At 52.3% G+C, this 27,029-nt stretch overlaps 1 protein-coding gene across 1 annotated transcript in view; it reads left to right on the forward strand.

Annotated features, from left to right (window-relative positions):
* PIK3C2G (phosphatidylinositol-4-phosphate 3-kinase catalytic subunit type 2 gamma) overlaps positions 1–27,029 on the forward strand; it is a 179,439-nt gene that overhangs the window by 13,080 nt on the left and 139,330 nt on the right. Inside the window, exons 3-5 of the mRNA XM_069762752.1 lie at positions 7,268–8,222; positions 8,364–8,446; positions 8,522–8,676. Of these exons, the coding sequence (XP_069618853.1) occupies positions 7,284–8,222; positions 8,364–8,446; positions 8,522–8,676 (1,177 nt within the window). The 5' untranslated portion in view covers positions 7,268–7,283. The remainder of the gene's footprint in view (positions 1–7,267; positions 8,223–8,363; positions 8,447–8,521; positions 8,677–27,029) is intronic.

The raw sequence follows: 27,029 nt of genomic DNA on the forward strand, positions 1-27,029 counted from the left end.
TGACGTTGTTGAAATCCCCTCCAAAGACCACCTGCCAACTCGAAAATAAGAAAGTTTGATCTTCATGAAGAGACACTTGCGGTCCCACTTGGAAAGGGGACCGTAGATGTCCCCCCATGGAGACATCTAGGATTAAGCATCTCCCCATTTCTAACTCGATCAATCGTCTGCATTCAACCGCTGCGGTCTTAAAAAGGACCGTCACCCCGCTATACGGCTCAGCCGCAAGAGACCAGTAGGAGGGCCCGTGCCTCCACTCCCACCTTGCTTTATGCATGGTTGATAAGTCGGTCAACCTGGTCTCCTGCAAAAATAAAATGTCGGCATCAAGTTGGCCGAGAAAATGAAAGGCCGTGTACCTTGTTGCTTCTGACTTTATGCTGGCAACATTAATGGTTGCCAGCGTCAACGGGGTGGGTGCCGCCATCATGATTGATTGAGTTAGATAGCCTTTTTCTTCCCACCCCCAACAGTTTCACCCTCTTCCTCTGACAATCATGAGTTTTTTGTGCGCTTAAGACAAACAGACTCATCCATTCTCTCCTTACATACACTCTGGCCCTTGTCTGGTGGTCCTGAGGTAGTCCCCCCCAGAAGGCTTTGTATTTGCCCCCTAAGAAGACCTAGCGACCTCCTGAGCCCCAACAACCTTGTCCGCAACCTCCGGCCCCAGGTCCCCATCGCCCCCCTCTGGAGGGGAGTCCTGGAGGGCCCGGAACCGTTTAGAGAGATCCACCAGAGGGGGGGCGGCTGGACCTTCCAATGGCACCTGGATCAGGGCTACGGAGTCAGAGGGGTCGCACTCTTATCCTTAGTTGTTTTCCCGTTACCCTTTTTCTTTTGCTGTGACCACTCCCCCTCTCCCTCATCCAGACTGTCCCCGGATGAAGGTTCCTGGGCAGACATGGCGTCCTTTTGCTCCTCCCTTTCGAGTCTCTTGACTTCCTCGCTCAATTCACTGTCTTTAGGATCCTCAGCTGCAAGTGAAGCACCCGGGTCAGAGTTTAGGGTCATTACTCCCTGCCCCCTGTTCCCATGGCGCTGCTCTTGCCGCCTGATATTGGATGGCGGCAGCCTGCTCCTCACCGGTTCCCTGCCTCCTCTGCCTCTACTGGTCCCTTCACCGGCGAGATTAGCCCCGGCTTTCGCCTGTGCCGCACTCGCCGCTTCCAGGACTGCATTGGCAAAGGAACGCGGACAGCGACTGAACGGGTGACCGAGGTCACCACACAAGTTACACCTAATCCTGTCATAGGTAGCAGCGAGATGGCCGAGGTCCCCACACAGTGCGCATTTCTGGGTGGTACACTGCGCACTGAAGTGTGTGGGGCTGCCGCACCTGTGACAGACCTTAGGATGCCCCCGGTAGAAAATCAAGATCCTGTCCCTCCCCAAAAATGTTGAGGAAGGGATATGGGTAATGGTGTTTCTTGAAACCTTCAATTTCACCATGAAGGTCCAGGCTCCTGACCAGATACCATGCTCATCGAGGGTCTTCTCGGGAATACCGACGATGTCGCCGTATCGTCCAACCTAGGTGGAGATGTCGACACAGGAAAGTGACTCGTTAGTGGTCAAAACGGTCACCTTCCTGACCGAGTTCTGGCGGGATATTGCTACAGGGTGGAAACCCCGCCATTCGGGGCGACCCCAAGCCAGCTCATGGCGAGACCAGAAAAGCTCAAGGCCCTCCGGTCTCACGAAGCTGACATCGAAGTAGGAGGTCCCATAGGGATGGATCAAGGCAAAGATGTCATATGCCGCGAAGCCCATCCCCAGCAGGAGCTCAGCAACCTTTGACCGTTCAGGACAGGCATGCTTGCTACCCACTGGAGACGGGCCACGTTCCTACGGTTACTCCTCTGCCCCGTTGTCGGCAGAGACCAGACTGTCTCTGCCCCTTTATCTCGGAAGGCGGAAAGACCGTGTCTCTCTATCCAGAAAGACAGATCAACCTCCCTCCCCTCTACATTGATGGAACTCTCCCCTTTCCTCAGGGCGTCCAGGAAGCGCTGCTGCAAGTCACCATCCTCAGGGTCACCAGACAAGGGCGCACTACTACCCCCAGCAGTGACAGCTCCTGAATAGCTTGGGGCTGATGCCCCCGCCACTGCTGGGGGGCAGCGGGACCACTACCTGCTTCCCCTCCACCAACACCAGTAATGCTCTCCTCATTCACTCCACCACTACTCCCATCATTCACTCCACCACTACTCCCATCATTCACTCCACCACTACTCCCATCATTCACTCCACCACTACTCCCATCATTCACTCCACCACTACTCCCATCATTCACTCCACCACTACTCCCACCATTCACTCCACCACTACTCCCATCATTCACTCCACCACTACTCCCACCATTCACTCCACTACTACTCCCATCATTCCCCTTACCATTGCCACCACTTCCCGTCACTTTATTACCAGTATTCTCACCACCATTTGTCCCAGTGTTCTCTGCACCTTCCACAGTCACATCCATTCCTTCCTCACTTGTGACTGGCTTCTCTGCACTCACACCTGCTGGACCGGGGGAGGGGTGCAGCACCACACCCGGTTTCCCTTGATTGGTGCTGTGTTGTGTCTCTGGAGCATCTTGCCCCCCTACTGCAGCAGTTTGTTTTTTATTATCCTGGGCCCGCTGCTTGTTGGGGGGCACCGCCTGCCCCGCACCCACAGACTTCGGGGTCCTGGTGTCACGTTTGGGCGCTGGAGCACTCTGTCCTCCCGTCACTGCAGGGCGCCCAGTGTTCCCCACAGATGATTTTTCCTGCTTTTTTTGTCCATTTTGGACTTGCTGCTCTCCTGTCGCAGCCGCGTGCCTCTTCTCTACTGAGGCGCACTGCGCCCCTGTCACAACAGTGCGCCCCCCTTTCACCGCACTGTGTCTCTCGGACCTGCCCCCCACAGCCCCGGCGTCGGCCGGCTCAGCCGTAGTGAGCAGGGATGGAGTCTGCCCACACCGTCCCCCTTTCGCAACGGCGTGGACACCCACCTCACCCCCCTCGGCCCCGGTGATAACCGGCTTAGCCACAGAGGGCAGGGAGGGAAACTCCTGGGGGTCCCTAATGTCCGGCGCCGTGAGTACCACCACAGCCTCGCCCCCTGCACTGTTCCCCGCACAGACAGCAGCACCGCCGGACGTCCTCCTCCTCTCCCCACCTTGTCTATGCCCCGGACCCACTGCAGAGCCCGTGCCTTTAGGTTTGGTGGGGTTTACACAGGAGGCGGTAGGTGTAACATCATCCATCAGTACATATCTGTAACCCACCACCTCCCGTGCAGTCTCCTTTGTCTTCTTCCTCTTCTTGGATTCCTCTGCTGGCTCGTCCTCACCAAAGGAAAAGCGGTCCAGGTTCACTGGAGACTCCAGCTGTCGGATCTCCTCTAGCAGACTGCCCTCCTCCTCTTCCTCCTCTAGCAGACCGCCCTCCTCCTCTTCCTCCTGTAGCAGACCGCCTTCCTCCTCTAGCAGACCGCCCTCCTCCTCTTCCTCCTCTAGCAGACCGCCCCCCTCCTCTTCCTCCTCTAGCAGACCGCCCTCCTCCTCTTCCTCCTCTAGCAGACCGCCCTCCTCCTCTAGCAGACCGCCCTCCTCCTCTTCCTCCTCTAGCAGACCGCCCTCCTCCTCTTCCTCCTCTAGCAGACCGCCCTCCTCCTCTTCCTCCGCTGACACTCCAGCCTGTGCTGTCGGAGTCCTCTGCCGTGCCGGGAGGCCGCTCCCCTGTTGTCGGCTCTGCGACTCACTCTCCCGGCTGGTTCCAGCTTGTAGGACTCCAGTCACAGCCACGTCGTCCTCCTCCTCCTCCTCCTCCTCGCTTAGGACGCCGGCTGGCGGCTCTCCTGAGGTATTTAACCCCTTCATTTCTGAGAACCGCCGCTGGTTCTTAACCTTCGTCTGGCTGACTAGGTACAATTGTAACTATTCCGTTTTAAAATTGCAATAACTTTTTTTTCTCGAAAAGCCGTAGAGGGCTGAAATTTCGTGACATCTCTGCAGTTTTGGTACAGAATATATTGGCCAAATTTCAATAAAATATATATGAAGGTACAATTGTACCTCTGCAGCCTGTTAAAGTTGTAAAATTATGCAGCCTGACGAAGGTTAAACCTCTCCAGGAAGGGACCTGCGCTTTTCTCAGTCCCCTCCCGGAGGAGCACTAACCGGACCATCTCATCTTTGAGGGCTCTGAACCTCTGGGAGGTCGCGGGTTTCTCTTTGTTAGAGGTTTGGGTGTTCAGGACCCGAGCCACCCGCAGCTCCTCCTTCAGCCCGGTCAGTGCTTTGCCGGCGTCCTCGTACTCACGTAGCATGGCGACCACTCGGGAGGAGAAGGTACTCGAGGACTCGCCGGAGCTCGTCTCCCCCCAGGATGTTCCTGGGCTCTCCTTCCTGGGGCCTGGGGCGCCCCTGTCTCCCTCTCTGGGCGGACGATGAGCCGTCTCAGGGTTGGTGTAGGTGGGTATGGTTCTTCTCACCCGTCCCGACCTCCTCAGTCCCTCTTGGGCCAGTTGCTGCTGCTGCTCTCTGTCCCCCGCCGGCACAGACCGGGGAACAGAAGCCTGGGAAGCCATGCCGGCCTCCCCGGAAGCCTGCCTCTCCCTGGGGAGAAGAGAGGCCGACTCTGGGCCTCCTGCTGGAAGTGCTGGAGCTCACAAGGCAGGTGCTGCTCCTAGCAAGGAGTAATAGATTGTAGTCTCCTGTCCTACAGTCTCCTCCCCAGTAATGGCTGATAACAGGGAGTAATAGATTGTAGTCTCCTCCCCCAGTAATGGCTGATAACAGGGAGTAATAGATTGTAGTCTCCTCCCCCAGTAATGGCTGATAACAGGGAGTAATAGATTGTAGTCTCCCCCCAGAAATGGCTGATAACAGGGAGTAATAGATTGTAGTCTCCTGTCCTACAGTCTCCTCCCCCCAGTAATGGCTGATAACAGGGAGTAATAGATTGTAGGCTCCTGTCCTACAGTCTCCTCCCCAGTAATGGCTGATAACAGGGAGTAATAGATTGTAGGCTCCTGTCCTACAGTCTCCTCCCCCAGTAATGGCTGATAACAGGGAGTAATAGATTGCTGTCTCCTGTCCTACAGTCTCCTCCCCAGTAATGGCTGATAACAGGGAGTAATAGATTGCTGTCTCCTGTCCTACAGTCTCCTCCCCAGTAATGGCTGATAACAGGGAGTAATAGATTGTAGGCTCCTGTCCTACAGTCTCCTCCCCCCAGTAATGGCTGATAACAGGGAGTAATAGATTGTAGGCTCCTGTCCTACAGTCTCCTCCCCAGTAATGGCTGATAACAGGGAGTAATAGATTGTAGGCTCCTGTCCTACAGTCTCCTCCCCCCAGTAATGGCTGATAACAGGGAGTAATAGATTGCTGTCTCCTGTCCTACAGTCTCCTCCCCAGTAATGGCTGATAACAGGGAGTAATAGATTGCTGTCTCCTGTCCTACAGTCTCCTCCCCAGTAATGGCTGATAACAGGGAGTAATAGATTGTAGGCTCCTGTCCTACAGTCTCCTCCCCAGTAATGGCTGATAACAGGGAGTAATAGATTGTAGGCTCCTGTCCTACAGTCTCCTCCCCCAGTAATGGCTGATAACAGGGAGTAATAGATTGTAGGCTCCTGTCCTACAGTCTCCTCCCCCCAGTAATGGCTGATAACAGGGAGTAATAGATTGTAGGCTCCTGTCCTACAGTCTCCTCCCCCCAGTAATGGCTGATAACAGGGAGTAATAGATTGTAGGCTCCTGTCCTACAGTCTCCTCCCCCCAGTAATGGCTGATAACAGGGAGTAATAGATTGCTGTCTCCTGTCCTACAGTCTCCTCCCCAGTAATGGCTGATAACAGGGAGTAATAGATTGTAGGCTCCTGTCCTACAGTCTCCTCCCCCCAGTAATGGCTGATAACAGGGAGTAATAGATTGTAGGCTCCTGTCCTACAGTCTCCTCCCCCCAGTAATGGCTGATAACAGGGAGTAATAGATTGTAGGCTCCTGTCCTACAGTCTCCTCCCCCCAGTAATGGCTGATAACAGGGAGTAATAGACTGTAGTCTCCTGCCCCTGGTGGTGGCTGATGCCAGAGAGCAGTAGCCTCTGCAGCTGTCGCTCGCGGTGATATCTGATCTCTGGGCATCTGATGTTCCTATAATAAGCCATACAGAGGCGTCCAAGCGGCGGCGGCGGAGGAGAGGTAATGACCAGCGTTGGAGGAGAGTTAACGGCGGAGGAGGAGAGGTAACGAGCGACAGCTCCGTGGTCACACGACACCACAATCCCCGCTTAGAACAATAACGTTATATGGCGCCAGCACGTTCCACAGAGCAGTACATACATAAAGTACGATCCGCACCCACCTCCCCCGAATACTGGGTCCACGAGCGAGCCCATAATCCTGCCACCTGCAGACATTCAGACTCTTGTAGACTGGTGTGTGATGTCGCCCTCGCTGCAGCTTTCTGTGTGTTCTGAGCTGAGATCTCATATTATGATTTAAATACAGAGAAAACAGCGGCTGCACCTGACACCACTGACAGATCAACCCTGAGGGCGAGCGCTCCGCTCCCACCACCCTCATGTCATACACACTGCTGTTACATCATGTCTTCTCCTCCAGTCACCTCCAGAGCTGCAGTCACTATTCTGCTGTTACATCATGTCTTCTCCTCCAGTCACCTCCAGAGCTGCAGTCACTATTCTGCTGTTACATCATGTCTTATCCTCCTGTCACCTCCAGAGCTGCAGTCACTATTCTGCTGTTACATCATGTCTTCTCCTCCAGTCACCTCCAGAGCTGCACTCACTATTCTGCTGTTACATCATGTCTTATCCTCCAGTCACCTCCAGAGCTGCACTCACTATTCTGCTGTTACATCATGTCTTCTCCTCCAGTCACCTCCAGAGCTGCACTCACTATTCTGCTGTTACATCATGTCTTATCCTCCTGTCACCTCCAGAGCTGCACTCACTATTCTGCTGTTACATCATGTCTTATCCTCCAGTCACCTCCAGAGCTGCACTCACTATTCTGCTGTTACATCATGTCTTATCCTCCTGTCACCTCCAGAGCTGCACTCACTATTCTGCTGTTACATCATGTCTTCTCCTCCAGTCACCTCCAGAGCTGCACTCACTATTCTGCTGTCACATCATGTCTTATCCTCCAGTCACCTCCAGAGTTGTGGCCGGTTTCTACAGTGATGGGGGAGGGACATGTGATATTTTGGTCCTTGTAACTCCTCCTTGTTTCTGTCTTTTGCAGATTTTTTGCTCTACTTATGGATCAGCCAATAAACATCGGTTTTTCAGATCATGTGATGAACATCTGTTCAGTGGCTGAAGCCCCTCAATTCCCTGCTCCTCCTGGTTTTCATCATGTGCCTGTGAATTTTTTAAATGAACCCGTTGCACCTAGGATGTATGGCCCCTCCCCTCCTCAAACATATGGCGCCACCCCTTCTGAGTTATATGGCTCTGATGTGTATGGCTCCTCCCCTGCTGAGGTGTATGGCCCCTCCCCTCATCAAACATATGGCGCCACCCCTTCTGAGTTATATGGCTCTGATGTGTATGGCTCCTCCCCTGCTGAGGTGTATGGCCCCTCCCCTCGTCAAACATATGGCGCCACCCCTTCTGAGTTATATGGCTCTGATGTGTATGGCTCCTCCCCTGCTGAGGTGTATGGCCCCTCCCCAGCAGATGTATATGGACTCTCCTCTGCGGGGGTGTATGGTCCCTCCCTTCCTGAGGTGTATGGTTCCTCCTGTACTAATTTGTATGACCCCACCTCTGCTGACGTACATGACCCCGCCCCTGCTGAGGTATATGGCCCCTCCCCTTCCTCGCTTATCTCGGTGGTGCCAGCTCCTTACGGGTTCATCACTGATAACTGGGTGGAGGAGCGGTTGTCGTGGTTTCCCCAGCCGCCATCTTTACGTGGCGAGGACACTGCTGAGGACGCGGCATCGGTCACTGGAGGCTTCTGGATCGGCTTTGAGAATTGCGGGGACCTGAGCGATCCGGGCGTCCATCACATCCACAGTATCGGGGAGCACGGCCCCGCCAGGAGTGACACGTGGAGCCGTGGGAGGAGCCGCACAATGGATGCCACCACCTGGCCAGGAGACGGGTCGTACGCAGACCCCAGTGCCACGAGACGACGCTCCTTGTATGACGCTCACATGGGTGCAGCACACAGACGCGCTCAGGAGCCTCTGGTCAGTGCCAGGGAAAACATTGCTCGCTCTGGGGTTGCCATGGTAAGAGTGCAGAGTCACATGTTACCATGGCAACTTCAGAGCAACTTAGAAGTATGGCGGTGGCGGTCATGTGACCCCCTCTTTCTTTTGTTTCCTCAGACGACTGACTGGAGAATAAAGCTGCGGGAGGCTCCAGGGCGGCGGGAGCCCGAGGTCGCTGCGTTCTGTGAGGCCATCTGCCGGTACGTCTGTGTATAAAGTGCTGGGGTGGAGTTCTCGCAGTCACGTGACTGTTGTTTCCCCGCCCTCTCTTCCAGCGTAAGGCAGGGGTTCCCCGCCTCTGACCGATCCTCCAACTCCGGGAGAATCTGGAGCGCTGCTGTTCCCTTCCCAGAAAATGTCAGCGACTCCGAGGTCGAGATCTCCATCACCGGCGCTGAACTCCACCCTGCGCTGCACATTGTCCAGAGAGGTGAGAGCGGCACGCGGGGGAGCTCTGCAGACGGGGGCACTATGCTGTGTGTGTATATCATCAGCGTCTATGCTCTACATGCGCTGTAACATACAAACATAGTCTAAGTTCATGCACCCACTATCTGCCCTTTGTATGCACACACTCACTGTCTGCCCTCCGTATACATACGCCCACTGTCTGCCCTCCGAATACACAACCACTGTCTGCCCTCCATATACACGTACCCACTGTCTACCCTCCGTATACATGCGCCCACTGTCTGCCCTCCGAATACATGCACACACTGTCTGCTCTCCGCATACATGCCCCCACTGTCTGCCCTCCAAATACATGCACACAATTTGCCCTCCATATACACACAACCACTGTCTGCCCTCCGAATACACAACCACTGTCTGCCCTCCATATACACGTACCCACTGTCTACCCTCCGTATACATGCGCCCACTGTCTGCCCTCCGAATACATGCACACAATCTGCCCTCCGTATACATGCACCCACTATCTGCCCTCCATATACACGTACCCACTCTCTACCCTCCGTATACATGCGCCCACTGTCTGCCCTCTGAATACATGCAAACACTGTCTGCTCTCCGCATACATGCCCCCACTGTCTGCCCTCCAAATACATGCACACAATCTGCCCTCCGTATACACACAACCACTGTCTGCCCTCCAAATACATGCACACACTGTCTGGCCTAAGTATATACGCACCAACTGTCTGCCCTCCGTATACACACACCCACTATCTGCCCTCCATATACACGCACTCACTGTCTGCCCTCCATATACACTCACCCACTGTCTGCCCTCCATATACACACACCCACTGTCTGCCCTCCATATACACACACCCACTGTCTGCCCTCCATATACACACACCCACTGTCTGCCCTCCATATACACTCACCCACTGTCTGCCCTCCATATACACGCACTCACTGTCTACCCTCCGTATACATGCGCCCACTGTCTGCCCTCCGAATACATGCACACAATCTGCCCTCCGTATACATGCACCCACTATCTGCCCTCCATATACACGTACCCACTCTCTACCCTCCGTATACATGCGCCCACTGTCTGCCCTCTGAATACATGCACACACTGTCTGCTCTCCGCATACATGCCCCCACTGTCTGCCCTCCAAATACATGCACACAATCTGCCCTCCGTATACACACAACCACTGTCTGCCCTCCAAATACATGCACACACTGTCTGGCCTAAGTATATACGCACCAACTGTCTGCCCTCCGTATACACACACCCACTATCTGCCCTCCATATACACGCACTCACTGTCTGCCCTCCATATACACACACCCACTGTCTGCCCTCCATATACACACACCCACTGTCTGCCCTCCATATACACTCACCCACTGTCTGCCCTCCATATACACGTACCCACTCTCTACCCTCCGTATACATGCGCCCACTGTCTGCCCTCTGAATACATGCACACACTGTCTGCTCTCCGCATACATGCCCCCACTGTCTGCCCTCCAAATACATGCACACACTGTCTGGCCTAAGTATATACGCACCAACTGTCTGCCCTCCGTATACACACACCCACTGTCTGCCCTCCATATACACACACACACTGTCTGCCCTCCATATACACTCACCCACTGTCTGCCCTCCATATACACACACCCACTGTCTGCCCTCCATATACACGCACCCACTGTCTGCCCTCCGTATACACACACCCACTATCTGCCCTCCATATACACGCACTCACTGTCTGCCCTCTGTATAAATGCGCCCACTGTCTGCCCTCCAAATACATGTTGATAGATTAATCTGAGAACTCCAAGAATCAAATGATCAAAAATATTTATTTAGACATTAACCAGTCATACAGGGTGCCAATCAGAGATATTATATAGCCATATCAATGCATATACTGGTTAAATATAAAATAAGTGAATACAAAATTAAACATGTGTACACCACACTGTCTGTGCGAAACGAAGGTGCAAACGTATCCCAGACATTGTATAAAGAAAAACTCCACATACATGCACACACTGTCTGCTTTCCAAATACATGCACACACAGTCTGCTCTCTGCATACACGCACCCACTGTCTGCCCTCCAAATACATGCACCCACTGTCTGCCCTCCACATACACTGTCTGCCCTCCGTATACACACACCCACTGTCTGCCCTCCATATACACGCACCCACTGTCTGCCCTCCATATACACGCATCCACTGTCTGCCCTCCATATACACGCACCCACTGTCTGCCCTCCGTATACACACACCCACTGTCTGCCCTCCATATACACGCACCCACTGTCTGCCCTCCGTATACACACACCCACTGTCTGCCTTCCATATACACGCACCCACTGTCTGCCCTCCATATACACGCACCCACTGTCTGCCCTCCGTATACAGGCGCCCACTGTCTGCCCTCCAAATACATGCACACAATGTCTGCTTTCCAAATACATGCACACACAGTCTGCTCTCCGCATACACGCACCCACTGTCTGCCCTCCAATACATGCGCTCACTGTCTACCCTCCGTATACATGCGCCCACTGTCTGCCCTCTGAATACATGCACACACTGTCTGCTCTCCGCATACATGCCCCCACTGTGTGCCCTCCAAATACATGCACACAATTTGCCCTCAGTATACACGCACCCACTCTCTGCCCTCCAAATACATGCACACATGGTCTGCTCTCCGCAAACATGCCCCCACTGTCTGCCCTCCAAATACATGCATACAATCTGCCCTCCGTATACATAACCACTGTCTGCTCTCCATATACACGCACCCACTGTTTACCCTCCGTATACTGCACCCACAGTCTGCCCTCCGAATACATGCCCCCACTGTCTGCCCTCCAAATACATGCACACAATCTGCCCTCTGTATACACTCAACCACTCTCTGCCCTCTGTATACACACACCCACTGTATGCCCTCCAAATACATGGACACAATCTGCCCTCCGTATACACACAACCACTGTCTGCCCTCCAAATACATGCACACACTGTCTGGCCTAAGTATATACGCACCAACTGTCTGCCCTCCGTATACACACACCCACTGTCTGCCCTCCATATACACACACCCACTGTCTGCCCTCCATATACACTCACCCACTGTCTGCCCTCCATATACACACACCCACTGTCTGCCCTCCATATACACACACCCACTGTCTGCCCTCCATATACACTCACCCACTGTCTGCCCTCCATATACACGCACTCACTGTCTACCCTCCGTATACATGCGCCCACTGTCTGCCCTCCGAATACATGCACACAATCTGCCCTCCGTATACATGCACCCACTATCTGCCCTCCATATACACACACACACTGTCTGCCCTCCATATACACTCACCCACTGTCTGCCCTCCATATACACACACCCACTGTCTGCCCTCCATATACACGCACCCACTGTCTGCCCTCCGTATACACACACCCACTATCTGCCCTCCATATACACGCACTCACTGTCTGCCCTCCGTATAAATGCGCCCACTGTCTGCCCTCCAAATACATGTTGATAGATTAATCTGAGAACTCCAAGAATCAAATGATCAAAAATATTTATTTAGACATTAACCAGTCATACAGGGTGCCAATCAGAGATATTATATAGCCATATCAATGCATATACTGGTTAAATATAAAATAAGTGAATACAAAATTAAACATGTGTACACCACACTGTCTGTGCGAAACGAAGGTGCAAACGTATCCCAGACATTGTATAAAGAAAAACTCCACATACATGCACACACTGTCTGCTTTCCAAATACATGCACACACAGTCTGCTCTCTGCATACACGCACCCACTGTCTGCCCTCCAAATACATGCACCCACTGTCTGCCCTCCACATACACTGTCTGCCCTCCGTATACACACACCCACTGTCTGCCCTCCATATACACGCACCCACTGTCTGCCCTCCATATACACGCATCCACTGTCTGCCCTCCATATACACGCACCCACTGTCTGCCCTCCGTATACAGGCACCCACTGTCTGCCCTCCATATACATGCACCCACTGTCTGCCCTCCGTATACAGGCGCCCACTGTCTGCCCTCCAAATACATGCACACAATGTCTGCTTTCCAAATACATGCACACACAGTCTGCTCTCCGCATACACGCACCCACTGTCTGCCCTCCAATACATGCACCCACTGTCTGCCCTCCACATACACGCACCCACTGTCTGCCCTCGGAATACATGCACACACTGTCTGGCCTAAGTATACACGCACCCACTGTTTGACCTCCATGTACATGCGCTCACTGTCTACCCTCCGTATACATGCGCCCACTGTCTGCCCTCTGAATACATGCACACACTGTCTGCTCTCCGCATACATGCCCCCACTGTGTGCCCTCCAAATACATGCACACAATTTGCCCTCAGTATACACGCACCCACTCTCTGCCCTCCAAATACATTCACACATGGTCTGCTCTCCGTATACACACACCCACCCACTATCTGCCCTCCATATACATGCACCCACTGTCTGCTCTCCGCAAACATGCCCCCACTGTCTGCCCTCCAAATACATGCATACAATCTGCCCTCCGTATACATAACCACTGTCTGCTCTCCATATACACGCACCCACTGTTTACCCTCCGTATACTGCACCCACAGTCTGCCCTCCGAATACATGCACACAATCTGCCCTCTGTATACACTCAACCACTCTCTGCCCTCTGTATACACACACCCACTGTATGCCCTCCAAATACATGGACACAATCTGCCCTCCGTATACATAACCACTGTCTGCTCTCCATATACACGCACCCACTGTTTACCCTCCGTATACTGCACCCACAGTCTGCCCTCCGAATACATGCACACAATCTGCCCTCTGTATACACTCAACCACTCTCTGCCCTCTGTATACACACAACCACTGTCTGCCCTCCAAATACATGCACACACTGTCTGGCCTAAGTATATACGCACCAACTGTCTGCCCTCCGTATACACACACCCACTATCTGCCCTTCATATACACACACTCACTGTCTGCCCTCCATATACACGCACCCACTGTCTGCCCTCCATATACATGCACCCACTGTCTGCCCTCCGTATACATGCGCCCACTGTCTGCCCTCCGTATACATGCGCCCACTGTCTGCCCTCCGTATACATGCGCCCACTGTCTGCCCTCAAAATACATGCACACAGTCTGCTTTCCAAATACATGCACACACAGTCTGCCCTCCACATACACGCACCCACTGTCTGCCCTCCGTATACATGCGCCCACTGTCTGCCCTCCAAATACATGCACACAATCTGCCCTCCGTATACACAACCACTGTCTGCCCTCCATATACACGCACCCACTATCTACCCTCTGTATACACACACCCACTATCTGCCCTCCAAATACATGCACACACTGTCTGCTCTCCACATACATGCCTCCACTGTCTGCCCTCCAAATACATGCACACAATCTGCCCTCCGTATACACGCAACCACTGTCTGCCCTCCAAATACATGCACACACTGTCTGGCCTAAGTATACACGCACCCACTGTCTGCCCTCCGTATACACACACCCACTACCTGCCCTCCATATACACGCACACACTGTCTGCCCTACATATACACACACCCACTCTCTGCCCTCCATATACACGCACCCACTGTCTGCCCTCCGTACACAGGCACCCACTGTCTGCTCTCCAAAGACATGCACACACTATCTGCTTTCGAAAAACATGCACACACAGTCTGCTCTCTGCATACACGCACCCCCTGTCTGCCCTCCAAATACATGCACCAACTGTCTGCCCTCGGCATACACGCACCCACTGTCTGCCCTCTGAATACATACACCCACTGTCTACCCTCCGTATACATGCGCCCACTGTCTGCCCTCCGAATACATGCACACACTGTCTGCTCACCGCATACATGCCCCCACTGTTTTGCCCTCCAAAGACATGCACACAATTTGCCCTCCGTATACACACAACCACTGTCTGCCCTCAGTATACACGCACCCACTGTCTGCCCTCCAAATACATGCACACATGGTCTGCTCTCCGCATACATGCACCCACTGTCTGCCCTCCAAATACATGCACACACTGTCTGGCCTAAGTATACACCCATCCACTATCTGCCCTCCGTATACACACACCCACTATCTGCCCTCCATATACATGCCCCCACTGTCTTCCCCCAAATACATGCACACAATCTGCCCTCTGTATACACAACCACTGTCTGCCCTCTATATACACTCACCCACTGTCTGCCCTCCAAGTGGGTGCACACACTACCTGCTCTCCGCATACATGCCCCCACTGTCTGCCCTCCAAATACATGCACACAATCTGCCCTCCGTATACACACAACCACTGTCTGCCCCCCAAATACATTCACACACTGTCTGGCCTAAGTATACACACACGCACTGTCTGCCCTCCATATACATGCACCCACTGTCTGCCCTCCATATACACACACCCACTGTCTGCCCTCCATATACACGCACCCACTGTCTGCCCTCCGTATACAGGCACCCACTGTCTGCCCTCCATATACATGCACACACAGTCTGCTCTCCGCATACACGCACCCACTGTCTGCCCTCCAAATACATGCACCCACTGTCTGCCCTTCATACACACGCACCCACTGTCTGCCCTCCGTATACAGGCACCCACTGTCTGCCCTCCATATACATGTCCCCACTGTCTGCCCTCCAAATACATGCACACACTGTCTGCTTTCCAAATACATGCACACACAGTCTGCTCTCCGCATACACGCACCCACTGTCTGCCCTCCAAATAAATGCACCCATTGTCTGCCCTCTGCATACATGCACCCATGTCTGCCCTCCGAATACATACACACACTGTCTGGTCTAAGTGTCACGATAATGTATAAGAGGTAATATGATTATTAGTTTTCCCTGTTAGCACACCGTGGGCTTCCGACCCCCCTTCTCTCTGTGTTTCTGCTTGCTGAGGTATGTGTGAGTATGTGGATCCCAAATCCCTCATGGCCCCCCCACAAGAATTGATATGGCGCTTGTGTAGGCACAAATCTTCCTCCAGCTAAAACTGGTCTGATATCTCTACTAAGACAGGAGGTTCTTTGTTCTAATATAGTAATATACTGGGCCACCGATTTGGGCTAGGAAAATAATAAGTACTTATTGCTAACTTCCATCGGTAGATCTGCCAAACACTGTAAGCGCGAGCCTCTAATCCCAACAGGTACAAAGTACGGATTTCTCCGGATCTGTGTGTCCCAGCTAGCCCGAATTTGGTACCAGCAGAAAGCCAATTATAAACTAAGAGGAATGAGGGGTGTGTTATAATTCTGACATGCTCTAGAGCGAAGATACGAGAATTATAAGAATTAGTGTTAAATTTGGTAAGTCTGTGGAGAGGGAAGGATCTGGGGAAACCAGCCCATTTAGTGATGTCACCAGGCTGCAGTTATAAGTTTTCTGCAAGGCGCCCAGCAGTTAGTCTTACCTGAGGAGCTCTGACTGCCAGCCCTGATGGACTGGGATATTTGGAGCTCCGCCCACTAGCCTGGTTTTGCCTGAAATGATCTGAATACATGTAAGTGTTAATTTCTCATTTAATCCCTGTTATTTTATAATTACTTTGTACATACTTTCAATTGTCTCTTATTGTAACATCCTTGTGATATTTTTATAAACACTGCCTAATCTTTCGGAGTAAACTATAAAACTACTAGTTTTGTTCTTCTTGCTCTAAAACGTACCCTACGCCTTCTGAAGTTAATTACGCTACTGTTTTGGGTTAGCTTCGGACCCGTTTAATCAAAGCTCGTGGTGGCATACCTTGTTCTGGGTATTTGGGAGTCGTTGTAGTGACGGCGGCATTGATAATTATTGTTCCTGCCTGAGTGGGAGTAGTTATATCACCTCGCTGCAGCGTGCCCAATAGCCAGTACATAGCAGGCAGCCTTTCTGGCGAATAATTACCCTAGGTGCAGTACCTAGTCTGACCTGAGGGTAAGGGGGCGCCAGAGAGCTGCAAGTTCTCAAGCGGAACTGTACAGCGGGATATACATAAATCCCTGCAGTTCGTGGTATATTGTAGAGCAGTGGGATAACTAAAATAAGCCTGTGCTGCAAACTTAAGGTACCGTCGCATTTAGCGATGCTGCAGCAATCCAGACAACTATCCCGATCGCTGCAGCGTCGCTGTTTGGTCGCAGGAGAGCTGTCACACAGACAGCTCTCCAGCGACCAACGATGCCGGTCCCCTGGTAACCAGGGTAAACATCGGGTTACTAAGCGCAGGGCCGCGCTTAGTAACCCGATGTTTACCCTGGTTACCAGCGTAAACGTAAAAAAAAAAAACACTACATACTTACTTTCCGGTGTCTGTCCCCCGGCGCTGTGCTTCTCTGCACTGTGTAAGCGCCAGCCGGAAAGCACAGCGGTGACGTCACCACTGTGCTCTGCTTTCCGGCTGGCCGGCGCTCACAGTGCAGAGAAGCACAGCGATGGAGGACAGACAGCGGAAGGTAAGTATGAAGTGTTTTTTTTTTTTAAGTTTACGCTGGTAACCAGGGTAAACATCGGGTTACTAAGCGCGGCCCTGCGCTTAGTAACCCGATGTTTACCCTGGTTACCAGAGAAGACATCGCTAAATCGGCGTCACACACGCCGATTCAGCGATGTCTGCGGGAGTCCAGCGACGAAACAAAGTTCTGGACTTTCTGCACCGACCAACAATGGCACAGCAGGATCCTGATCGCTGCTGCCTGTCAAACTCAACGATATCGCTAGCCAGGACGCTGCAACGTCACGGATCGCTAGCGATATCGTTGAGTGTGAAGGTACCTTAAGAGGTCAATAGCCTTGTGTGTGTTTTTTCACCACATTGTTAGCAGTGGAGGGATAACTAAGATAAGCCCCCCTGCACATGTGATAGCCGTCTTTTGGCCTAAAGTCACCCTGATCCGTGACGTAGGAGTGACAGTCATGGTGTGAATCGTGACATATTGGAGCAGCGCGATGGGATTATAGAGCATTAGAGATCTGGTTTGAGCGATCATTCCTCTCACTAAAACTAGCACGGTTCGTCCAAGGACCCTGCAGCAATAATTTGGAGAATGAACTCAGTGTTTATTAGACCGGAGACAATTGTGTGTACTGGTAATTATCCCCTTCCCTCCTCTTTCTTTTTCTATGCTATCTTTTATTTGGCAACCATGGTTGTGCTGGGAGAAACCATTTATAAGAAGCAGTCCAAGGACACTCTTATGGCCTTGTGCATGTCACAGCAGATTGACTTTGCAGGCAAAACCAAAGACAAACTGGTCGCGGTTCTCGTGCAATGAGAAGCCGCTCCAGACTGCTCTCAGAGCCCAGTGGCCGCAGATGCTGGCAACCGTGAAAATGGTGGTGCCGCTGAGGTTCAACTTGCAACCAGGGGAGCTAAGACCTCCGCCTGCAGCTGGCTCTGCAACAATGCTCCGCAGATGACACAGAGAAACGTCTGCAGCTGGTCCTGCAATTCGAAGAGGCTGAGAGAGCCGAGCGCCAAGCCCAGCGAGAACATGAACTGGAGATGCTCCAGCAGGGGGGGATGCCCTCCATCGCCCGGAGCTGTGAGCCCAACAGCGCTCAGATACCAAAGCCCAGGCCCGATCACTTTCCTGTGATGGAAAAGGACGGGGACTTGGACACTTTTCTACGGGCCTTTGAGAAAACCTGCAGACAGTACCAGCTGCCTACAGAAGAATGGGCACGATACCTGACCCCAGTGCTGAGAGGCAAAGCTCTGGAGGCGTTTGCTGCCCTCCCTCAAGAACAAGATGGTGACTATGAGGCCATCAAGCAGGCTCTGATAGCCGAGTACCAGCTTACACCCGAGGTGTGCCATAGAAAGTTCCGGAACCTCCAACGTGGCCCACACGACAGCCACGGCGATGTGGTGCATGGACTCAGGACCCACTTTAACCAGTGGATCCAAGGACTGTCAGTGACCACCTTTGAGCAGCTAGGAGACCTGATGATCAAAGACCAGTTCTTACATCTTTGCCCAGCCGAGGTGCGACAGTTCGTGATGGACAGAGAACCCAAAGACGTGACGAAAGCAGCGCAGATTGCCGATGCCTATGAGGCCAACTGTAGATCGGAGTTGTGGAAGCCAGTCACCACCAGCTGGAGAGGGGGTAAGCCTGCAACCAACACCAGTGCCCCTGCCAGCCAACACACCAGAGGTCCTGGCCCCGTGGCCAACAGCACCAGACCTACCACCGAACCTCGCCAGTGTTTCTTCTGCAAGCGGCCTGGGCATATCAGTACCTACTGTCCAGACAGGCAGAAGAACCCCCATCCAAGGCCCCAGGGCCTAAAACAGCAGTTCTTTTGGTGGGTGGGGTGGCTGGTAGGGTGTGTGACAACGTACAGCACATCACTGTGGGAGGCCATGTCACTACAGGCCTCAAGGACACCGGGGCTGAATGGACCCTCATCCGACCCGAACTGGCAGCCCCTGAAGAAATCATTCCGGGGAAAACCCTAACTGTCACTGGGATTGGGGGCATCAGCTGTCCCTTACCGATGGCCTGGGTTTATATTGATTGGGGTGCCGGGAGTGGGGTGAAGGAAATGGGGCTGTCTGATAATTTGCCCACTGATGTTTTGTTGGGGACTGATTTGGGGAGGATGGTTGCATACTGACACCCCTCCCCAATCTGCTAATAAGGGTAACGTTAACCCTGATGAGGATGATGATGATGGGAAATCGCATGTGTTACCTGACCATGCCTTATCTTGTAATGATGCATCTGATAACCATTTTTTCCCTAGGATTGATGGTGAAAATGTTGTACCTGTGCCAACTGAACCTGATAATGTGTTTTCTGCAAAGGTTAATGTGTCCATAGGTACAGGCGTGCCCAGCCACGTCGCTCTGCGGAGTGAGACGGCTGAGGAACCCCTAGAAGGGGCAAGTGTTGATGCTACAGGAAATGGGGAGATGCATAGGAACCGTGAGGAAGGTGATGCCATGTGGAGCGCCCCCAGACACAGGGCCACAGGTTCTCTCGGTACCGGTCCTTTCTGTCTCAGTCCTAGGATTGTCACGGTGGCTGGACCCAGTCCGTGACCCTGCTAAGGGGCGCCCAATGAAAGGGTGGTGAAAGTTGTTAGGTGTTTGTGACGCCACCTGTGGTATTTGGTCAGGGTGACCGACGCTGCTTGGGGTCCGCTGGGGGTGATGTGATAGCAGCTAGATGGTATGCCTTCCCACAGGTGAAGTAGATCCCCAGGGCTTCCCAGTGGTGTAGGAGGCGATGGTGTGAGGCGCAGTGAATAACGAGGACACAGGGTTGCAGTCTCTTTACATCTTTACTGGTGACTTCAGGATCCTCAATCCAGAGTACAGTTAACATGGCTGGCTGAGACCGGCCGGTCCGAAGGCACATCCAGAGTTCCCTTTGCAGGTGGAAATCAGTGCCTACCAACTAGTGCCTGTGTATTGTAGTCCTTCCCTGCTGAGCATTCGGGATAGTCCTCACAACTGTTGTTTCTATTCTGATGTTCTGCTTCGTCCCCCAGTTTGTTATGGCTAGGACGCACCCGTTTGATGGGAAGGCTCGGAGCTATTCTGGGACCCTAGAGACGCCCCTCTCCATGTTTGCCCCCTGTGTCTTCTTAGGTGATGTATGTTAGACAGCCAACCGATAATCGACTGTCCTGCCTCTGTTTGAAGTAATGCTTGGAGTCAGTTACTTCCTCGGCGTTCTGGCTACCGGCTACGCGCCTCAGTAGGATGTTGCCGATCTCGGGGCACGACTCCTACTGGCTCTCCTTTGTGCTTTGATCTCGTTTCTCACTTCTCCACAATATACTTCGCTTTGTGTCCTTTCTTTAGATGCCGCCGCAAGGTAGTGCAGGCGCAGCTCTGTAACGATCTGTCCTTGTCGCTAAGTCACTGCCAGGTTCCCACGCCTGACAGGGACCCCTCTGAATCTTCCCCGCAACACCCCCTGCCACCGGACATTGCCTGGACAAAACCCAGCCAGCTTCTAACTTACTATCCAACCCCAAGTTTTACCAAAGTGTGAGGAGTGACCTAATAAATAGAACCTTTTGCTCCCCCTGGTGGCCGGAGTGTGAAATGTAGTGTGTGACTGTGATACCTGGTCAGGTGAACTCCTTTAGTGCCATCAGACGTACCATCACTCCCCTTAGTGGCAGAGCGACATTACTGCAACGACCAGGTCTCTGGGGCGCTGCACATGCAATTGACCAGTGCCACCGAGGAAGGTAACTGGCCCATAAGTAGTACTGCTCCTGAGGTAATAGGGGTGGATGGGGAGGTAGTACCCATAGCAGCGTCGGCTGATGGGTCTGTGGAAATCCCCGGGGAGACAGCCTATGTAGCTGCTGTCACCCGCAGTCAGAGTGCCCGGAACTCAGATAACTGTCTGCATTCCGGACCCTCCTCAGTCATCATTGTGACAGAACCAGAGGTGGACCCAGAGCAGGTCCCAGAGGGTTCCCGTGGGGGAAGGGACCCTGATGTCGCTTCTGGCTTCCCCTAGCCACCTGGTAGTACCAGTGCTTCTGCTCAGCCTGAGCTGCGTCGTTGTCATGCACCAACTGCGTCAAGGTCTGCATTTTGTCACGGAAGCGTATTACATAATCCACGATGAACACTTCAGAAGGGTTTGACTCTTCTTCCTAAGATTCCCTTACCAACCCAAGGGGTCCCCGGATTCGCCTGCCATACAGGAGCTCGAAGGGGGAGAACCCCGTCGAGGCTTGCGGAACCTCTCGGTAAGCGAATAGCAGTTGTGGGAGGTTATCGCTCCCAGTCACGTCCTTTGGTCTCAACCAGCATTCTTAGCATCTGTTTGAGGTTACCGTTGAAGCGTTCACACAAGCCATTGGTCTGTGGGTGATACGCACTCGATACCAGACGCTTCACCTGCAATCTCTTGCAGAGACTCTCCATTAGGCGAGACATAAATTGGGTCCATTGGTTGGTAAGAATCTCCTTGGGAAATCCTACCCGTGAAAAGATGGCCAACAGTGCATCTGCCACCTTATTCACCCTAGTGGAGGACAGAGCCACTGCTTCTGGGTACCGGGTAGCATAGTCTACCATAGTGAGGACGTATAGCTTTCCAGAGCTGCTGGGATGGCAAGCGGGCCCACAATGTCCACCGCAATCCTCTGGAAAGGCTCCTCTTTCACTGGCAAAAGGGATCAGGGGAGCCTTAAGAGCAGGCCCTGACTTCCCCACTCTTTGTCAGGTGATACAGGAGCTGCAGTAGTTTGTCACATCTCCCCATCTTGGGCCAATATAAGTCTTAGTTTTGCTGATCCCCAAGTGTCCAGCGAGTGGGATCTCATGGGCAATCCACAACAACTCACCCCTGAATTGGTATGGGATGGCCAGCTGTCTTTCTCTCATCCACTCCTTTGGGATTTTCCTGGTACTGGGGTACAACCTCCCTCATTCCCAGAACACCTTCTCCTAATCAGTCACAGAGGTGGGCATCTCGGCGAGGTATCTCAAACTCTCCAGGCTCGCATCAGAGTGCAGAGCAGCCTGGAACTCCTGGCTAGGGGAAGCCAGAAGCGACATCAGGGTTCCTTCCCCACGGGAACCCTCTGGGACCTGCTCTGGTTCCATCTCTGTTTCAGTCACCCTGTGACTGAGGAGGGTCCCGAAGGCACGGCGTTACCTGCGTTCCCGGCACTCTGACTGCAGGTGACAGCAGCTACGTAGGCTGTCTCCCCGGGGATTTCCACAGACCTAAGCCGGCGCTGCTATAGGTAATACCTCCCCATCCACCCCCAACATCTCAGGAGCAGTGCTATATAAGGCAGTTACCTTCCTCTGTGACACTAGTCAGTTGCACGGCATCACCTTCCTCACCATTTCTATGCATCTCCCCATTTCCCTTAGCACCATCGCTTGCTCCTGTTAGGGGTTTCTCAGCCATTTCACACCAGAGAGTGACGTGGCTGAGCACTCCTGCACCTGTAGACACATCATCATTAGGAGATAAATGGTTAGCAGGTAAAACATGCACATTTTCTTCATCATCATCATCAGTATCACCCTAGGCATTTTCAGAAAAATGGTTATCAGGTAAATCATTAAACGGTAAAGCATTGTCGGGTAACACATGCAATTTCACATCATTATCATCATCACTAGAGTGGGGTCAGGGACATAAAATGCAACCCTCCGCCCCAAATCGGACAACCCCACTTCCTTCACCCCGCTCCTGGCACCCCAATCTATAAGCACCCGGGCCATTGGCAGGGGACAACGGATGCCCCCAATCATGTGTCTCCAGGGTTTTCCCCAGAACAATCTCTTCAGGGGCCACCAGTTCGGGTCGGATGAGGGTTCGTTCAGCCCTGGTGTCCTTGAGGTCTTTAGCAACATGACCCCCCACGGTGACATGCTGCATGTGGTCATAGACCCTCCCAACCACACCACCCACTAAAAGAACTGCTGCATTAGGCCCTGGGGCCTTGGCTGGGGGGTTCTTTTGCTTCTCCAGACAATTGGCATTGATATGACCAGTCCTATTGCAGGCAAAATACTTGCGAAGATCAGTGGTAGGTCTGGTGCTGGCAACGGAGACTGGTCTTTGATCATCAGGTCTTGCAGCTGTGCAAAGGTTGTCACTGACATTCCTTGGGTCCTCTGGGCAAAATGGGTCCCAGTCCATGCGCCACATCGCTGTAACTGTCGTGTGGGCCACGTTGGAGGTTCCGGAACTTTCTACGGTAAACCTCAGATGTAAACTGGTACTTTGTTATCAGGGCCTGCTTGATGGCCTCATAGTCTTCATCTTGGTCTGGCAGGAGAGAAGCAAATGCCTCCAGAGCTTTGCCTTTGAACCCTGGGGTCAAATATCAGGCCCATTGTTTCCCAGGCAGCTGGTACTGTCTGCAGGATTTCTCAAATGCCCGTAGAAAACTGTCCAAGTCTCCGTCCTTTTACATTACAGGAAATTGCTCTGGCTGGGGTTTAGGGGACGGAGCATTGCTGGACTCACGGTTCTGGGTGGTAGATGGTACTACCCCAAGTTGGGCCATCTGCAGTTCAAGGGCCCTCTGAGCTTGGGCCTCCCGCTTGGCTCTCTCAGCCTGGCGGTCAGCTCTTTCTGCCTCCTGCTGGACTCTCTCCGCCTCTTGGAATTGCAGGACCAGCTGCAGACGTCTCTCTGTGTCATCTGCGGAGCATTGTTGCAGAGCCAGCTGCAGGCGGGGATCTAGGCTACCCTGGCTGCAAGTAGGGCCAGCATTCAGCGGTTGGTCCTCGGCTGCAGCACCACCTGCGCTGGTGCTGGCTTCTGTGTCCACTGGGCTCTAAGAGTGGTTTTGAGCGGCTTCCCTTTGCACTAGATCCGTGACCAGTTGGCTTTTGTTTTTGCCTGCAGAGTCAATCAGCTTCGACATGCACAAGACAGTAAGAGTGTCCTTTGTTATACAAGGCCTCTCCCAGCATAGCCATGGTTGCCAACTAAAAGACAGAGAAATGAAGAGAAGGGTGGGAAGTAATCGCTATACACACTTTTGTCTCAGGACTAATAAACACTGTCTTCGTTCTCCAAAACTTTTTCGCAGTCCTCGCAAGAACTGTGCAAGTTTTTAGCAAGAGTAATGATTGCTCAAACCAGATCACTAATGCTTTATTATCCCACCACTCTGCCACCAATATGTCACGAATCACAGGGGGGATATTTTTATCATCCCACCGCTGCCACCAATATGTCATGACCCGGGGTTGTTTGGTTGCCCCCGGTTCTTTTCTGAAGGGGATTTATTTATATCCCACTTCCCAGTTCCGGATTGGAACTTGCTGCTCTCTGGCGCCCCCTTACCCTCAGGTCAGATAGGGAACTGCACCTAGGATAATTAGTTGCCAGAAAGGTTGCCTTACTATGTACTGGCTAATGGGCACACTGCAGCGAGGGCGATATAACTACTCCCACTCAGGCGGGAACAAAAATTATCAACGCAGTCCGTTGCTGCCAGTTTTCCCAAAGGCTCAGGACACTTCCGCTGCCACCAGCTCCTATTTCTTAATTAATAATGGGTCAGTAGCCAACCCACTTATTTGCGTATTTTACTTCAGAGGATGTGAAAGTCAAGAAGAAACGTAGCTAGTAATTTTATATATTTTACTCCAAAAGGTAGTCAGTGTTTACAAAAGTATAAAAAGATAATATAAACGGAGACAAGTGTCGTATATACAGACAATTACAAAATAAACGGGATTAAAGATGAAAATAAACTTACAGTTGCTTATGTCCTTTCATAGCAGACCATGCGGTGCTGGGGAGAGGCAGAGTGTCTCTCAGCTAGTTCCCTGGACAAAGACTAGTGCAAAATGAGGTCTCCCTGTCTTATACCTGTGCCCAAAACTAAGGCACTCCTCCTGTGGTGACCTCACTGGATGTCTGAATACTCCCCTTTCTGAAAAATATGAAAAACCATCTCTAAACATATCTCGGTGTATGAACCTCGTAGAAGGATGACACAATGATCATTATGCTCAGCGTGACATGGGGGTTCATTTAAGTATAAACACAATGTGGACACATGACCTGCTTACAGAGAAATCCGTTCCTTGAATTTCATTGGGTTTTAATCCTAGAGATTTCAGTGGGGTATAGATCTCTCGGTGGACATCCGGAATATGTAACTTTTATGTCTCTATCACTAATCGGTGCCATTATATGTAACTTTTCAAGAACAAAGAAGTCCCCATGCGGTTTGAAATCTGCTCCACCAGGTTTAGCTGGTATCAGGCAGGAGGGGGGATGAGGGGTTTAGAATTGCACAGAGCTGGCAGGCAGAGGAGAGGAGAAAAGTTGTTTTGTTTTGTTTTTCTCAGGCGAAGGGAGGCTTTCATCACCCAGAGGCATGTGCCTGCCATAGGGCTTTGCTTTTAAAACAACAAAGATAGTGGAAAGTTCTGGAAGTGCAATTGGGACAGCAAGACATTCTTCTGATTTCCTGACAGGGGCTGTCTGTAATAAGTAATAGTGTCTTCCTGTTTTTAGAGTTAAGTTAGAGCCTGGGAGCTGAACAGCTCAGGAGGGCCGTAGTGCCCAGATAGTCCCGTGGGGTTAATGCCCGGGACCACACAGGGACAGCCCCATAACTTTAAGTACAGTACCCAGCCATACAGAGTGCAGATGAACAGAGAATACAGCTGAGACAGCAGCGCTTTCCATGGTTCAGAACAGGAGTCAAGAAGTGGTCCTTAACCAGTGCAGGGGCACAGGTCGCTCACCATGTGGCAGATCATTGCTTGGACTGACGCCTTTCATACCAGGGCAAAACGGACGGAGGAATACTCCGGTGTATTGAACTCGCACCGGGAGGATGGTGCATTATCGCAAGAGGCGGTATGTCGCCGTAATGTATAGCAGGGCGTTGGAGAAAGCGTTGGGAAAGCGGAGAACGTGAACTGCTTGGAACCTAATGCTGACGATGTAACTGACTGAGATAAATAGTAAAGTTCATCGTTTTAAGTTGGAAAAGGACTCTGTCTCTTATTATTCAACGGAAGCAGCGGAACCACAGCCAGCCTGATGGGACCCAGATGGTGCAGAGGGTGAAGCAAAAGGTATGCTGCAGAAGGGATATTGTTTGCATGTAACTGGGGGTCAGGGAACGTGTGATCACTGTTAACATCAGCCATGCTACTGCTCTGGCTGGCCTTTTACAGCTGTATACGCGGGAATGATCTGATGACACTGTATATGGGGGAGCGATCTGATGACACTGTATACGGGGGAGCGATCTGATGACACTATATACAAGGGAGCGATCTGATGACACTGTATACGGGGGAGCGATCTGATGACACTGTATACAGGGGAGCGATCTGATGACACTGTATACGGGGGAGCGATCTGATGACACTGTATACGGGGGAGCGATCTGATGACACTGTATACGGGGGAGCGATCTGATGACACTGTATACAGGGGAGCGATCTGATGACACTATACGGGGGGAGCGAGCTGATGACACTGTATACGCGGGAATAATCTGATGACACTGTATACGGGGGAGCGATCTGATGACACTATACGGGGGGAGCCATCTGATGACACTGTATACGGGGGAGCGATCTGATGACACTGTATATGGGGGAGCGATCTGATGACACTGTATATGGGGGAGCGATCTGATGACACTATACGGGGGAGCGATCTGATGACACTGTATACGGGGGAGCGATCTGATGACACTATATACGCGGGAATAATCTGATGACACTGTATACGGGGGAGC

Source organism: Ranitomeya imitator, chromosome 4 (assembly GCF_032444005.1).
Source record: "Ranitomeya imitator isolate aRanImi1 chromosome 4, aRanImi1.pri, whole genome shotgun sequence".
Taxonomy (NCBI): Eukaryota; Metazoa; Chordata; class Amphibia; order Anura; family Dendrobatidae; genus Ranitomeya; species Ranitomeya imitator.